This window comes from Drosophila busckii, chromosome 2R, assembly GCF_011750605.1.
Source record: "Drosophila busckii strain San Diego stock center, stock number 13000-0081.31 chromosome 2R, ASM1175060v1, whole genome shotgun sequence".
Classification (NCBI taxonomy): Eukaryota; Metazoa; Arthropoda; class Insecta; order Diptera; family Drosophilidae; genus Drosophila; species Drosophila busckii.
The window spans coordinates 22,794,283-22,810,380 of NC_046605.1; the positions used below are offsets into that span (position 1 = coordinate 22,794,283).

Sequence of the window (16,098 nt, forward strand, 5' to 3'; positions counted from 1 at the left end):
CCTTCTCCCTGTTACATACATTTACACAACTTCATGATTCCCTTTTAAATTGTTTTTAAAAATACATTTTTTAAAAAAAGCAAACTTGATTAATACAGTAAGTTTTATCATATTTAGTAAAGTATTGCATAACAATGTAAATAATTTGTAATACGTAGTTTAAACCTTATGCCAACATTTAAAACTAATTTATTATTTGATGTACATATTAATTTATATATCTATTGCGAACTTGATAGATAGATAGATAAAAACGCACATTTATGTTTATTTAAATACAGCCCACTGGCGCACAGACTTTCATTTAGAATCATTTATGTTTTGAATGATGTGTCTCCAAAAGCTTTTGAGTTACTTGGCGTAACAGTTGTAGCTGCTGCTCATATTTGTGAGAATCTCCCAAGTTATCAGCCGCACTTCTATGTAAATTATGTTCGGATGGAGAGCATCTATCATGGCTATGTACGTGTCCATCATTTGCACCTGTCATTGGACAAGAATATCTAGTTAAAATTCAAAGGACAAAAAAACAAACAACACATTTTACACTATTAATAAATATAATTATTACGGGTAACTTATTTGGGTACTTCAGAATTTCTCATTCACCATATAGACATTTTACAAATAACTTTCTGTTTGTTTACAAAAAAAATCCAACAATTAAAACCGCAAAGCATGACAACAAAGTACAACCATGTCAAATTAACAAAAACAATATGGGTAAAATCTGAAAAATAAATCTTATTCCTCTTGTGACAAAAATATCGTATCATACGACAATTTCGCAATAAGGGATCGATATTGACATGCCTTTAATTGCCTAGAAAGCCTATTCTATACTCGTTTTACTTACCAAGTTGCTGCAACCCAAACATTATCAGAAATCCGACAAAAAGAGCGAGATAAGCCCGTAAGCCAGAACGGGTTTTCGATAATATCTCGAAGAATACCACGTAGAGCAATGTCCCGCAGGCAAGGCCCTGCAATAAGGCAGATACAAGGCTGGGTATACTTCCGGTGTGACCATGACTAATCAGTATTCCAATACCGATTCCCAGTGGACTGACCACTGCAAATGTCAAGACATAAAGTACGGCTAGTAAAAAGCGGGTACGGGCTACAATCAGCTCGACTCCCACGCAGAAGGCCAGTACTAGTTTGTGAGCTGATACGGCGCTGAGCATAAACCAAACAGCATTGGCAGAACCTTCTAAGCCGATTGCAATGCCCTCAAAAAGCTCATGGAGTGAGAGGGCAAGCACAATGAAGAGACCTCTCAATGAGGAGGCAAACATATCGGTCGAACCTGTTGAGTTCATCCCTTGATTGTGTCCATGAGAATGCGTGTGACCGTGACTGTGGTTATATGGGTGAGGCCGCAGCTGCTGCTCATGATGATGTACTGCACCGTACTTCTGTTGCTCCAAATCGCCTGACATTAAATTTTGCACTGAGATTGTTGAGTTGCTTGCTAGGCCAGATGAGGTGGGTAAAGGTGTAGCTGTCTGCATCAGATGGCTGTTGCGTACACTATGCCCACGTTCAAAAGCGACGCTAGTTTCATCACGATGATGCCTGTGTACATACGCATGCATGGCCTCCTCTATAAAGTACATGAGAAAAAAACCACAGCACATAAGCAGGTTGGCTAGCTGAAAGCTTAGCTCGCCAATGATTTCGCAGTGTTGTAGTTCCTCCACCACGTCGTGCACTTCAGGCAACAGGTGTAAAAAGGTGGTGGCGAGTAGCACACCTCCACCAAAGTATAACAGGCAATTAACAACTGTCGCGGAACGAGCGCTTGTGTGGTTGTCCGTCCAGCTGTAGCAACGGTTCAACACAAAAGGTATCGAGCCACATAGAGTGCTGGCGCAGCAAAGAACCAGCATTGCTACAGCCTTAGATGTAATCAGTGTCATGTTGTCATCGTGATCGTGATCATCATCATCATCGTGTGCTGCTGTTAAATGGCTAACGGGCTCATTATTTTGCAGGAAGCATTTTAACAAATTATTCACTTCTGATTGATTCATTGTGGTTTTTTTTTTAGTAAAACTCGATTTTTTTTCGTACCGCGGATTTAAAAACTTATTTCATTATATATGATCCTTTACTCTTTTCACTGAAGGTAATTACTACCGAAATATTAATTTAAATTCAGTTTCATCAATAACATTGGAACTTGACGTAAATTTTCTTATTGAGGTGATCCTATTTCTCCATTCACCGTCCACCGAACCAGCATCATTCTTCGTTATATAATAGAATTCATATGTATATGTATAAGCTTTTTATATTTTAATTGATTGTTTTTTTTTTTTTTTTGTTTTGAGTCCGAGCGTTCAACTTTAATGTGCAAAGTGATGTTAAAGACTGTCTGTCGATGGCAGATACTAGTCGAGTGACTTGGAGACGAGCTGTTGAAATTAGTTACTGCTAACCAACCTACCTTTCCACTTGTTCCATATTGAAGCTTTTCTCTCCCATTTGGCGCAGTCTGGTGAGAGAGAACTGTCGCAAGTTGGTGTGGATACGTGAGTGGTAAATTAAGTAATGCTAAGCAGTCGTATACGAGTTAACGTATTAACGTCTCTCTCTCTCTCTCTCTCTCTCTTTCTTTGATATTGACTCTTTTGTGTTAAATTCTTATTTTATATCGATATGTTGAACATAAATTTGATTTTAATAAACAGCGTTTAGTCGTACTCAAGTCTCATTAACATACATATATACATACCTCGTAGATTTGGAAATTGATAAACTAAATACTTGCATGACGTGTTCGTCAGATCGTTATTGTATATATGACATATGTATTTCTATTATTAAAATATCAATAAACACTATTTTTCAGAGTTGGAATTGGCTTGGCCTTTATATTTGACCATTTTGTGTAATTAAAATGCTGTTGCTCTTTCTCAACGAAAGCTATTGTTTGCATACATATACATACATACATACATATGTATGTAGTACACTAGTGGGCAGAAATATTTTGACGAAACTAAAGTTGAAGGTAATCACCAATTGAGTATTTTGTTATTGACATATTGGTATCAATGGAAAGGTCTTCAAAATTTCTTTTTAATGATACAAAATTTGTCTTAACTTATTAAGCACCCATAAAAAATGTTTTTTTTTAAATAAAAATATTTAAAATATTAATAGTGACTGCAGAAAAGTTTATTCAAAAATCTTATTGCTTATATTTTTTTTGATTTTTTGAAAATTTTTATTTTGTATGAGAAGTGACTAATTTTTCATTCTTAATAATAATAAGTTTTAAAAAATCATAAAAAATATAAGCAATACGATTTTTGAAAAAACTTTTTGTAATATAGATAGTGGCAACTTTTTGCATCACAATATTTTTAAAATGTCTAGAAAAAAATTTCAAAAACCTGTATTTTGCAAAAGATATCATTTTTTAATGGGTACTTACTTTATGGGTTAAGACAAATTTTTTATCATTCAAAAGGCATTTTGAAGACCGTTCCATTGATATCAATATGTCAATAACAAATGCTCAATTGCTCAACCTTAGTTTCGTCAAAATATTTATGCCCACTAGTGTATATTTTTATACACTTTAACATTTTTATAAAAAAGGGAAAAGGGTATTATGAAGTTGTGTAAATGTATGTAACAGGGAAAATATATATATTCTTGATCAGCAAAGACAAGCTGAGTCGATATAGCTATGTCCGTCTATCCATCCGTCCGTCCGTCTGTCTGAATGTTTAAGCAACTGTTTCTCAGCAACTATAAGTGCTAGAGCAATCAAACTTGGTATGTATACACAGGACAAATCATTTTTATTTATTTCTCCCTCGATAGAAAATAAAATAAAAAACGATTTAATCCCATAAAAAAATGTGGAAAACCCTAAAACAAATAACACAAAAGCTTTGACATGTTTTTGACCGATGTCGAAAATTTAAAAACGATCGGATAAATGTTTACATTTCAATTCAGCGGGGTGCACTTGTTGATGCGCCATACAAGCGTCGCAGCCGACGCAGGCGGCGGCGTCGCTGCTGACGCTACAGCGAAAACGAGCTGTGACACGTTGGCTGTTTAGTGTTGAATCAAAACTGTTGATGTCGTACTCAACGTTTTTCTGATTTGTGCAGTTTCAATTAGCAAGCTTGGACAATTCACATATTGAACACACGCACGCAGTTCAAAGTTTCTAATTGTAAGAAACCATTGGCAAGCGCGTATGATATCGGTAGGAGAAACGAGTTTACCTAACCCCTAAGATGAAAGAAATTTAATAAAAAATTATAAGATTAAAATTAAAATGGCCTAAAAGTCTCCAGCTCAACTATGTTTGTTATTGTAGTTCATTAGTTTATTAAAAATTAAATATAATTGAATATACAGAGATGTTGTGCTAATGAGCCTTTTCAATAGCTATTTTTTGACGCAGGAAAATTAGTTCAATTTAAGTTACAAGTAATATAGATGTATTTAGTTATCAATTTGTAAGAGAATTTTAGGCATGGCCGTACTTCTAATTCTTAGCGGTGATTACCTATGCGAATAGTAAGCAAGAATAAGAGAAATATCTGAACGGTCGTTTAACTCTAAGCGATATTTATTAACTATGCGAATAGTAAGCGACAGAGAGACCGGCTTTCGAGAGCGACGAAATAGAACTTACAAAGATCAAACGAAAGTGTCAAGTGCAGATGTGGAGAAGGCAATTGCATAGAGAGTGAACTTAGTGAGCACGCACAAAGAAGAGAGCGCGAGATTATTAGCGTAGTGCATAATGCACGCACAATCAAGAGAGCGCGAGAGCTTCTTAAGCGCTAAGTTAATGTGAAAAAGGTAGATGAGACGCTTTATTCATTGGTCTTTCATGGCCAAACATATTCCCCCCGATGGAAGACACGGGTTTTAAAACAACATCCTGCTTCGGAAGCACACATAGCTTCTGTACTGGTCGTCGGATGATGCCAGCTGACGTCTTGAGCTTAGCAACACGAGAAATGCCATCAGAGCCAGCGATTAGCTCCCTGACGCGAGCCAGTGGCCTCTGAGGGGTGGTAAGTTTTCATCCTTTCTTATATCCTTTGATATCCGGCTTAGGCGCTCGCCATTTGAAACGCTGCTGACGCAGTGTCATTTACTCTTCACGCCTGCGTCTCCAAAATATTTGCTGGTAGTAGGACATGCGTTGCCATTGGTTGTGGTGGTTCACGTTAGGCGAGGTGCCTGATGCTCAGGAAACAGTGTCAGCGGTACAGTGCCCAAAATGCGCAGGGGTCAAGACGTCTAGATCTGCGGGGTGCTCTGAAACTGGAAAAAGAGGTCAGGAGTTAATTATTGCGCTAATGTGGTAGATGCGTATGCGAAGATCATCAAGCGGCAGAATTGAAGGTCCAACTTTTCAGTAGAAATGATATTTCGCTGATTTCACTGCTGCTTGCCAGAGTCCGTCATAGTGCGGAGAACAAGGTGGAATTAATTTCCATTCGATGTCATTTAAGAGGCAGAATTTGCGGACCGAGTTGATATAGCTTTCGCTGAGGAAAAGGCGGCTTTTTAATTCTTTTATAAACTTGTGCTGTTTTTCATGAATCTTCTTCTTAAATGATGACTTAACATAAGTATTCAAATCTTCATAACTAAATTATCTAACGTTTCTCTAAACTGTTTTGGATTGCACGTTCTATTCTATCGCTGGTTGGTAGGTCGTTACGACGCAGACGGGAGCAGCTGCACAGACTTGTTAGCCCTCGCGCGAGGGGAAAAAAGCTTGCTGTAGTATTTTACCTTGTGTTCAGCTATTAAATCTCTGACTGGTTGAATATTTAGATCTTTCTGTTATGTTTTCGTTTTCGAACGTACCACGGTGCCCGGTGATAGTTCTAAGGATTTTTGACTGAACTCTCTGGACAATATCAATATTGCTATTGCTGGCGTTCCCCCATAGTTGGGAGCCATATGTCCAGATGGGTTTAAGTACGGAATTGTAAAGCAAGACCTTATATTCAAGGCTGAGAGAGGACCGAGCGTGGAGGCTATTGGCTTTTAGTTTAGTTGCGTTCGCTTGGCTTCGATGCCTACGCCATGTGAGTCTTCTGTCGAGGTTACTCCAAGATACGTCACTGCGTTTGCTTGCGGGAGTGCGGAATTGTTGTGTGAGCGGTGGACAATTTGCCTGTTTAGGGTAAACGTAACATGTTGCTTTTTTGTTCGTCTTACTTTTTTCGCCAGTCAGCGAACCATTTTCCCCTTCGCCATATGAGAGCCAGCTTGCGCTGCTGCTTTGCATAGGGCACTCGACGGCTGAGAAATCTGTATCGTCCAGCAAAGGTGGATGTTGTTAGTCGTCTTCTTGTTGGAATATCTGCTGTGTAAAGGACATATAGTGTTGGTTCAAGTACGCTGCCTTGTGGGACTCCAGCTCTGCTCACCCATTTTAGGGGGTTCGTTAGGGGGTTCAAGACCCAATAGCCAGAATCTGCATCTCATGCAAATTTCCTGCTCATAATAATTACGACTCTTAATAATTTGTGTGTTATTATTAGGAAGCGTCGTTCTGATCTTATGCGTTAGTCCTTCTAGCCAGACTCTATCGAATGCTTGGGACACATCTAAGAATATTGCAGTGCAATATTCTCGCTTTCCGAATGCGCTTCTTATTTTTGATGTTATGCGATTAACTTGCTCGATAGAGCCGTGTTTTTCACGAAACCTAAATTGATGTGATGAATTTATCCGAGTCAGCAAGCATTTTTCAGAGTTTTGAAAGGCATGATAGTAGGCTTATGGGTCTGTATGACGATGGATTTGTGTGATCCTTGCCTGGCTTTGGTATCATTATTATTATTGACTTTTTCCATCTCTCTGGGAAGTAACCAAGCTTGGTGATGGCATTGAAGAGTTGCGCGAGGGTGCAAACTGCACAACATGGGAGCTCAATAATCACATTTTTGGCGTTTTTTGGTCGAAGCCTGGGTTCAACTGGTTTTTGATGATGTGTGCGATTTCGTTTGGGCGAAATTCCATTGGCTCTTGTTGAAGCTGAGAGTCACTTGTTAATGTTGGTATTGTGAATGAATTCGTGGCAGGATTTGGCTGAAACACATTTTTAAGGTGTCCTGCAAATGTGTTTTGGCTCTGTCTTCATCACTGCGGGTCCAGCCGCCTAGTTGTTTCTTATAGGCATCACATTTCTGTTGGTGGGCATAGAGTTGGATGAGTTTCCACAGTGAGTTTTTCGTAGAGAGGATGATAGTTGCCGGATGTAGTGATGTTGACTATTTGCTTCTTGTTGTTTTTAACGCTTTGTAGCTTTGCGGTGGCGTCATTTAAGCCTTTGACGTGATATGGCGATCCTGAGAGACTGCATTCTCGTCTAAGCGTCGCTTTTCTAGTAACGAGTTGCTCAGATTTGTCTGATTTTGTCTTCTTTTGAGTGTAAGGCACTTGTGCGTTTTGCGGCTGCGGTGACAAAATGGGACTCTAGTGTTTTGATAAGGCTTTCGATATCATGATTAACGTTGAGTACAGGATTTAGCGTAATGTGTGAGCTTATATATATATAAGTCAATCGATCCATTTGGTTTTGTGTGAAGTCAATCTAAGCGGTTTGATATCAGTTACTGATGACTGAGTAATAAATTAGGACGGGTGAGTGGTCAGTTGAGAGATCTGAGAGACTTTCGGCATTGATCAAGTTCGAGGTATATTTTTGGTAATTGCGAGGTCTATTAAGTCAGGCAGTTTATTTGCGTCTGTTGGCCAGTATGTCTGGTCTACCGGGCGGAACGTGATCGAGTTTGTTGCTGGCTTTTATAATTGCATTATAGAACTGCTTTCCTTTTGGTGTCACAAGGCGAGATCCCCAGTGGGTGTGCTTTGCATTGTAGTCTCCTGCTGCTATGAATGGTCTCCTAATGAGTCGAAGAACTGCATGAACTCTCCTTCATTTATGGTGAAACGAGGAGGGGAATGATACTGCGGCTAGAGTAAGTTGTTTTGCCACTATCCAGTTTTATTCTTATTGTTGTGGCTTGTAAATAATTTTCTGCGGGCTCCTTGTAGCAGTGTTGCTTAATACGGTTTCTAATCAGGGTACCAGTCCCATCGTATGCCTTACCATCGGGATGGTTTGTTGCAATAGATGTGTAGCCTCTTAATTAACATATTATTTGTTGGTCAGATGGTTGTTTCTGACAATAGCAATGACAGTCATGTTGTTTGTCGAGCAGGAATTGAGATAACTCAAGTTTATGTGTGAAAGCCATTAGCATTCCACAGTGGATTATACGTAGAGGAGCCTACTTATTATTTGGCTGGTGTGAGATTACTAACTTTGTATAAAGAGATTTTGATTACGCATTAAATCTTGCATAGATGTCCGCATGATGGACATGAACTCCATAAAGCTTTGTTGTTAGACTAGGGAAACATGCCTCAAGTTTCTTCTTGTCCATAGGCTTGAGGGTAATGGTTTGCCATTTTATTCATGAGTTTAGTGCTTTGGTTTGTGCAATGGTTATTTTGGCGCAGAGGGCTCCAATCCTGATTTTAAAGCACTTGCAAATGTCACATTTTCCTTGTTGAGGATCCGGAGTCAAGCACCGATCTGATTGCCGACGAGAAGAAGACGTCTGGGGGTGATTTAGATGAAGCCGTACATGTGCGGAGCGCGGCGTGGTGACTCGCTGGTGGACTTTCGACTTTCGACTTTTTAACTCCTTATTTATTGGGCAACCTCTGTAGTTAGCTATGTGATTACCACCGCAGTTGCTGCACCTTTTGGTAGGTACTAGAGTCGTCTTTGCTTGCTAGGCAGTGTGCGGAGGCGTGAAGCTGTCCACAAACTACGCACACCGCGCGGAGGTGTGCAGTAATGGGCCATTTAATTCGGACAATTCATTACATTGTACAGGGGCTATGCGTTTATGTGGTTCTTCTACAGTAATTCTACGATGCAGTAGAAACTGAAGTTTGTATCTATATGCACTTCGTTTTTTTTAAGAGTATTGTTGTCTGGCTCCAGCTCTACCTTGAAGAACGGTTGAGGCTTCTTATCCTTGTTTAAGATGTTGAAGACTGTTTTGGCGTTAAAGCCTTTATCATGTAGAGCCTGTGTTGTTTCTGCAGGTGTTACATCTAATTCTATGCCCTTTAAGACCACTTGTAAGCCCTTACTGCTTTTTAATTGATTACGTATAAAAATTCATTATAGTGTCGTTTAGATGCTTGGATAATATTCTAAAGCCTGTCTTCCGACTTCGTTGAACTTTTGTTTCACGAATATTACCCGTACAGAAATTAATGTGGAGTTGTCTTGGTCCAATGAGTCAATAATTTTTGTCCAAAGGGCATTGGAACTTTTTCTTTCCGTATATATACGGAGTGCTTTGGCTTCTTTTTAACGCCTATCTGCGGCTTGCAGTCATCTGAGTGTCTGCTAGGAAATTTGAAATCTATTTGGTGTGTTAGTTTTTCGCTTGAAGTGCTGTTCATTATTGCTGCGGGTATTTTCGCTCTTGGCATCTAGGGGCTTCACTTTCGTTTAATTTGAATGCAGCGATCCATTCCAGTCCTGCACGAGCGGGGCATCGTTTGCGTTCTTATCGAGGAGTTGGTTTTGGTGCTTTTGTTTTGATTTGTTGACTAATACGGGGCTTTTCTTTGCCGCCGATGACACATATGGGAGTAGTGTTTGCCAACGATGGCCTTGGCGGGCGGTTAGTCAGAAGAGACTGTAATGTGCTATCACCTAGTGGAGAGCATGTCGCTCGGCCCATTGCATGCCAGCTTTTGTTGTTCGGTGTTTGCTCAATGCACTCGGTGCTCTGAGACGGTAGAGGTGGAGAGCAAGAACGAGCTCGATCACTTGTTAAGTGCAAGTGGTCGAATTTTAGGTCAGAGGTAATTGACCGTTCGAAAAGTACTGCATCAGCAGTATTTTGAGTTGCTCGGCCACGAAAGGAGTACGCGTTGTTTCGCTCAAGCGAAAGCCGGCGTTCGTGTTGCTCGCGCTGTCTTTGCTTACGAATGTCGTTATGATTCATCTTTTTTAGTTTTTTTGATATTTTATTTATTTATAATTATTAATTAATTAATAATCAGTAAACTAAATTAAATATTTAGTGCGTTTTCATCGCACTTAGCGTCTTTTCGCGTTTTACATTAATTTCCATTCGATGTCATTTAAGAGGCAGAATTTGCGGACCGAGTTGATATAGCTTTCGCTGAGGAAAAGCGGCTTGAGTTTAGCTAGTTAGTTAGTTCATTCTTGGCTCCCACGAAGTTGGTAGCATTGTCCGACCACATGCAAGCAGGCTTACATCTAGTTAAGATGAATCGTTAAAAAGCATTGAGAAATGCTGGCGTTGTTAAATCTGAAACAAGTTCAAGATGAACTGCCTTTGTAGCGAAGCAAATATAGATGGAGATGTAGTATTTTATAGGACCTTTGTTTCGAACTTCACTCTTGTGATAAAATGGTCCATAATAGTCCACTCCGGTGACAGCGAATGGATGGGATCCAATAACACGATCTCGAGGAAGATGTGCCATGATGGTCTCTGATACAACCGGTTTTGCTCGAAAGCACAAGATGCATTTGTTTGTACCGCTGGCAGCCGTCTTACGACCTCCAATAGATGGGCCATTTGAATACAACGCAATAGCAATTGAGTGCCCTTGTCAATGCAATCTACTGTGTGATTTTTAAACTTGTGTATGTAGGCCAAAGACACGCCTAAGGTTTTTAAATGAGTTCACAAGTTTGCATCTTTGACTGACATCAACACATTGGGTGTCGGCAATGAGAGCTCTTTGCCGAAGCTCTGGAAGCGTCTGGGGTGGCAGACACGATGAAAGCCATGCGATTAGCTCCTGAATCAGGAATTCGGGAGCATGCGTCCATAAAGTTGAGTCGATGAGTTCGCTCGGAAGTAATACTCTAGGATGTCAGCAGGATTGTATGCTGTAGGTACATAACGCCATTCCATGCCTGTTGTTAGATCTTGAACTAACGAGATGCGGTTCACTGTAAATGTTTGAAAACGAGAAGGCTCTTCACGAATCCAAGATAAGACGACGGCAGAGATATTCATTTGCGGTACTTCTCGAATGAGCTCAGATAGCTCAGGTAGCAGCAGACAGTTGAAGCTTGGGAACTGTAAGTGCCCTCAATTTGGAGCACAACAGATGGGCTGTCCGTTCAATTGTCCATCGATAGGGCATATATGCATCCACCGTAAGCTTCAATGGTAGCATCACAAAAACGGTGTACTTCGATTACGCCCTTTAGAATGATAACCAATTGTAGTGCGCTGTCACAAACAAATAAAAAAATGCATGGAAATGTAAATATATAAAAGCTTTCAAGCTTATAAAGAGATGAGCTTTTAAGCTTGCAGATCGATGAGCTTTGTTCTATCCGTCACTCGCGCACGAACTGCATTTAACAGAAAGGTTCGCGTGCAGTGACCCCGACAAGGAGAGCACGCGAAATTTTTCGAAGATGCGCTTTACTTTGGCGCCAAGCAGGCGGTTCCTTTGTCTGTTGCTAGGCCGGAGCCAGCGAAAGAAAAAGCTCTTGCCTAGAAGAAAGTAACGTAAGTTATTAGGTGGACAGATCAGTATCCTAATTAGGAGTTAGAAACAAGTGAGTCGCGTTGCGCAACTGCGTAATTGCGAATAAACCAGAAACTTAGCCAAAATTTTAAAATAAAATAATTTACACCAACGCGCAAGTACTTCGCAGAAATCATATAGCGCTAAATAATATCCAGTTCGTTAAAGTAAACGCGTGTGAAGCCATCAAAAGTGATATAGACCTTGGCCACCTTAGCCGTTTTCGTTTCGCTAAGCGAAAGCAAAAAAAAAAATTAAGAACCGACTCCAGGCTGAGAATTGGTTCCCGCCACACAAAGTTACACTTACGACCAACATCCAAGCCAAATCCGCTAAACTCACAGTAGCAGCCACTGCCGATATTACCAAGAAATAAAACTACATACACCAATAGCAACAACGCCAGCAGCAACTCAACTGGAATGCGTCCAGGATGTGGTCTATTGTGATTGTTGTGTTGTTGTTGCAGTGTTGGCAGGTTGTTTCACTGTTTTGTAGGAATCTGTGTTGGTGAGTGAGTTTAGTATGTCCGAGTCGCAGTCTAAGAAAGTTTGTTATTTCTTTCCTAGTTAAGTTATTTAGATAATAGCTGAGAGAGAGTCGATGCAGATACATGTTTTATGTGTGTGTGTGGTTGCCATTTCCGTTGCTTCAAGTATTGCAATGATTTCTGCAGTGTATATCGAGGAGTAATATGGTAGTATGGCTAGTTTAATCGTCGCGGTCAGTAGTTATTGCATAGCCTGGTACTTTTTGGTTTAGTGATCCGTCAGTGTACATAAATTTGTGGTCTATCAGTGTGTGTTTGATTTCGTTGAACAGTCGGTTGTATTTGGTTTTGTTGGTTTGAGATTTGGTATGGTTTTTAAGTTGTGTGTTAATTGAGTTGGTTTTATCGTGGATTTGGGTGCGTTCCCAAATATTGGGAGGCCGAAGTCTATTTTTAATACGATTATGCTCTTGACTATTTGTACTAGTGTAAATGGTTGGCAATTGAATTTTGATGATACTTATCTTATGATATTTATTGACTTGTTAAGGGATGGTAGGAGTTTTTTGATGTGTTGTGACCATTTGTATTTGGAGCTGACTGTTAGTCCAAGTATCTTGAGTTCTTCAACTCCGTTTAGGTTTATTTGTATGTTTTTGTTCTTTATATATATTATATTTTAATATTATTATCGACCTCCAAGATAATAATATTATAAACTTTAATTTTTTGTGTGTTTTCTGTTTTTGTCTGCAAGGCGATATAGGATTATTATAAATTTTTGCACAGCTAGATATCGTCCATCCTCGCATCGCTGAGCTCAACGACTCCAAGGAGGAATTTCAAATAAAATGCTGTAAATTTATTAAAAAAAAAAAAAAAATTTAAGCTAAGGCCTTAAGCCTATACCTTTGCCTGAGTTCCATTTCTATAAATGCGTGTGTGCAAAGCTGTACATTTACAATAATTTGCAAACGACACACATGCCTCTCTTTTTAATTTCCATAAATTTTTGTCCGTAATTAATTAATTGTTAAATGTTATTAAATTTAATGCGATGAATTTACACTTCAGTCTAATAATACATATTTTAAGAATCCTTTTTTTTATTGTTAAAAATGAAATTATTAAATTTAAGGTGTGAAATATAAAGCCATGAATTAATAGTCTAATTATTGTTGTCCGATTAAGTTAAGCACGCGAAATTTTAAAAAGATAATAATAAAAAGTCAGAGTAAGCGTCTCAGTGGCATTAAATTTGTTCCCACTCCCATATTGCCGACAACTTTTGAGCCGGAGCCAACCCAGAACAGCTCGCAAGACTAGTTGTATACTACAGTAATTTAATAACTAATTAATAATCTTATTTGGCGCCCAACTAAGGGGCACAAAGATACGCTGTTAGCGTATATTTGGCTCCAGTAAAGAGAAAATAGAAATAAAAAGGATTGTCAATAACAGCTGACATATGTATGTAGGTAAAGTTAATCGGAATAGTGACAAGTTTTTTTATACACTTGTGACATTTTGTAAAATGGGAAAAAGGGTATTATGAAGTTGCTCAAAATGTATGGTAACAGGGAGAAGGAGGCGTGGCAGACCCCATAAAATATATATATTCTTGATCAGCTCACGAGCTGAGTCGATATAGCCATAGTCCGTCTGTCCGTCCGTCCGTCCGTCTGTCCGTCTGTATGAGTGCGTGTTTCCTCAGCAACTATAAGAGGTAGAGCAACCAAATTGGTATGTAGGTGCTTCTATATCCAGGACACTACGCTTTTATTTTATTTTGTTTTATTTCCTCCCCCCTCCCCCGCAATTCGAAAAAAACAATGTTTAAGACAGTAAAAAAATCTTTTAAAATCTGAAATAAATCACAATCATGAAAATTTCAAATCGATCGGATAAATAACTTAGGAATTATTAAATCACAAAAATTTGGATTATAGACAGCGGGGTGCACGTGCTGACGGCGCCATTCAAACGTCGCTGCCGACGCACGCGGCGGCGTCGCTGCTGACGCTACAGCGAAAACGCAAGCTGTGACGCGTTAGCTGTTTTGTGTGTATGTATTTGTGAGTGCATGCGATACACTAGTCAAAGTGTATTTAAATGTTGGTGCGCCCAACTTTAACCTGTCCACTTGTTGTTTATTAATACTCTTACTTATTTATCTTGCAAAATATTAATTATATACTATTTTGCTTTTTGATTTAATATAAGTACCTAAGGCAATTTATTTTATCTAAAATTTTATTTTGATGAAATTCTTGTGTCCAACAAATTCTAACATTTTTTTACTCGCCAAGCATAATTATTTTACTTTGGCGTATTGCCTTTGGAAATTTATTCAAGCAAAATTTTCATGGAAATTATATTCATTATAATGTTGCTTCATACACTTACAAATTGTTTCTCTTGTAGGCAAAAGTTTTATTATATTTATTTATACACCTTGCAAAACTTGATCTATTGTTAATTGTGCCTCTTGCCGTTAAAAAAAAGTGCATAGAGCAAAGTATGTTTTAATCAAACAATTAAACATCGCTAGTTCGTATTTTATTTAGTGCGTCTCAGTTATAATTAGTGTTACCAAAACAAGTTGATTAAAACATTTTAATTCCCCTTAAATTTAATTTTTGTGTGTTTGGCGTTTTAGTTTTTTTGCCAACCACCAGCACAACAATTATTCTCGTGTACTAGTTTACTAGTCTTACAAAACAATTGTGTTTATTATGCCCTTACAACGTAGTCCAAGTAGACAGACTACCACCGGATTAGCCTAAATGTTATATTTGTGCAGGGCCTGTGATACATAATACGCAACTTTTAACCAGAATTTGTGGTCATACGTTTCATCAAGCTTGTTTCGATTCAGAAGAGCCCCGTGGCGTATGCCCTGTGTGTAGACAGTCATTGGCTGTAGCGCAAGATCAAGTTCCTACCGGAATCGTAGATCAGCAACCATCACTGGCAGAAGAATTTAGTACCGTAGCGTCAGTGTCACGCCCTTCGGCAAGTACAAATGCACACCAAACTAGATTTCAAACAAAGAAAGCTAAGGCAAAAAAAGCAGTCAGCTCCGTTGCCAGTTAACGAGTCAGTAAGGCGAGCTGAAAATGTAGCGGCAAATCAGCGACCACTGGCTGAAATAGTTAGTGATGCTGTAGCAGCAGCTATGTCGCAGCATGCAAGCCAATTGACTCAAGCAATTATAGCCGGCTTCCAAAGCTTATCTACTGCTGCGGCTAATACAAGGCAGCAGCCAGATATATCCGCCACACCGGCAGGGCCGCAATATACCTGTCCGCCTGGACATAGCTATTCAGCGGCGCATGTGCCACCACCGGGGCCTACTCATAGTTTATATAGCCGGAACATAAATAATAACAGCCCCGTCAGCAGTGAACTAAGACCCGACAGAATTAGTCAAATATTAGCTAATTGGAAATTCAGGTTTTCGGGCAAAGGCCCAATGTCCATTGATTATTTTATTTATAGAGTGGAAGCATTAACGGTACAAACTCAAGATGGCAATTTAGGGATTACGGCGCGATATACAAGTAATCTATTTGAAGGTAACGCTAGCGACTGGTATCGGCGTTATCACAAAAGCGTGGACCAGGTACGTTGGCCTGAACTTTGTGTTGCACTACGCGCTCAGTATAAAGATACAAGGATATCCGAGCCGAAATCGAGCAGAGGAAGCAACGGCCAAGCGAAACGTTTGATGATTTTTACAATGCCATCGCGGCATTGGCGGACAAGCTTTCGGTGCCCATGGCAGAGAGCTCTTTAGTAGAAACATTGCGAGCAAATCTTTTGTTAGAAGTCCAGCACGAAATATATGAACGCCTAACAAGTATAGCTGCGCTTCGACAGGTAGTGCGTAAGCGCGAAATTTGTATGAAAACAGTTTCGAAGCCATTTTTGCATAGTCAGCGTCCGACCATACGCCGCAATATAAGTTCAATATAAGTTCAACGAAG

The 16,098-nt window shown here is 39.4% G+C and overlaps 1 protein-coding gene across 4 annotated transcripts; it reads right to left on the reverse strand.

Moving 5' to 3' along the window:
• Positions 1-217: 217 nt before the first annotated feature.
• Positions 218-2,591, reverse strand: LOC108601850 (zinc transporter ZIP1). Of its 4 annotated transcripts, none has more exons than XM_017989798.1 (3): positions 1,310-2,582; positions 857-983; positions 393-483 (listed from the first exon to the last, which is right to left on the reverse strand). In XM_017989798.1, the coding sequence occupies exons 1-3, from the start codon at positions 2,034-2,036 to the stop codon at positions 474-476; spliced, it is 864 nt and encodes a 287-aa protein (XP_017845287.1). In that variant the 5' UTR covers positions 2,037-2,582; the 3' UTR covers positions 393-473. The 4 variants fall into 4 exon arrangements, with proteins under 4 accessions (XP_017845285.1, XP_017845287.1, XP_017845288.1 ...); XM_017989799.1 differs by having other exon boundaries at positions 429-503; positions 1,310-2,591; XM_017989796.1 differs by having other exon boundaries at positions 218-483; positions 857-2,574.
• Positions 2,592-16,098: the final 13,507 nt, after the last annotated feature.

Coding starts and splice junctions, on each gene's coding strand:
- LOC108601850 (XM_017989796.1), bottom strand. CDS start 2,036: ATGAATCAATCAGAAGTGAATAATTTGTTAAAATGCTTCCTGCAAAAT. Junction 484..856: donor GTTTGGGTTGCAGCAACTTG/GTAAGTAAAACG, acceptor GTCCAATGACAG/GTGCAAATGATGGACACGTA.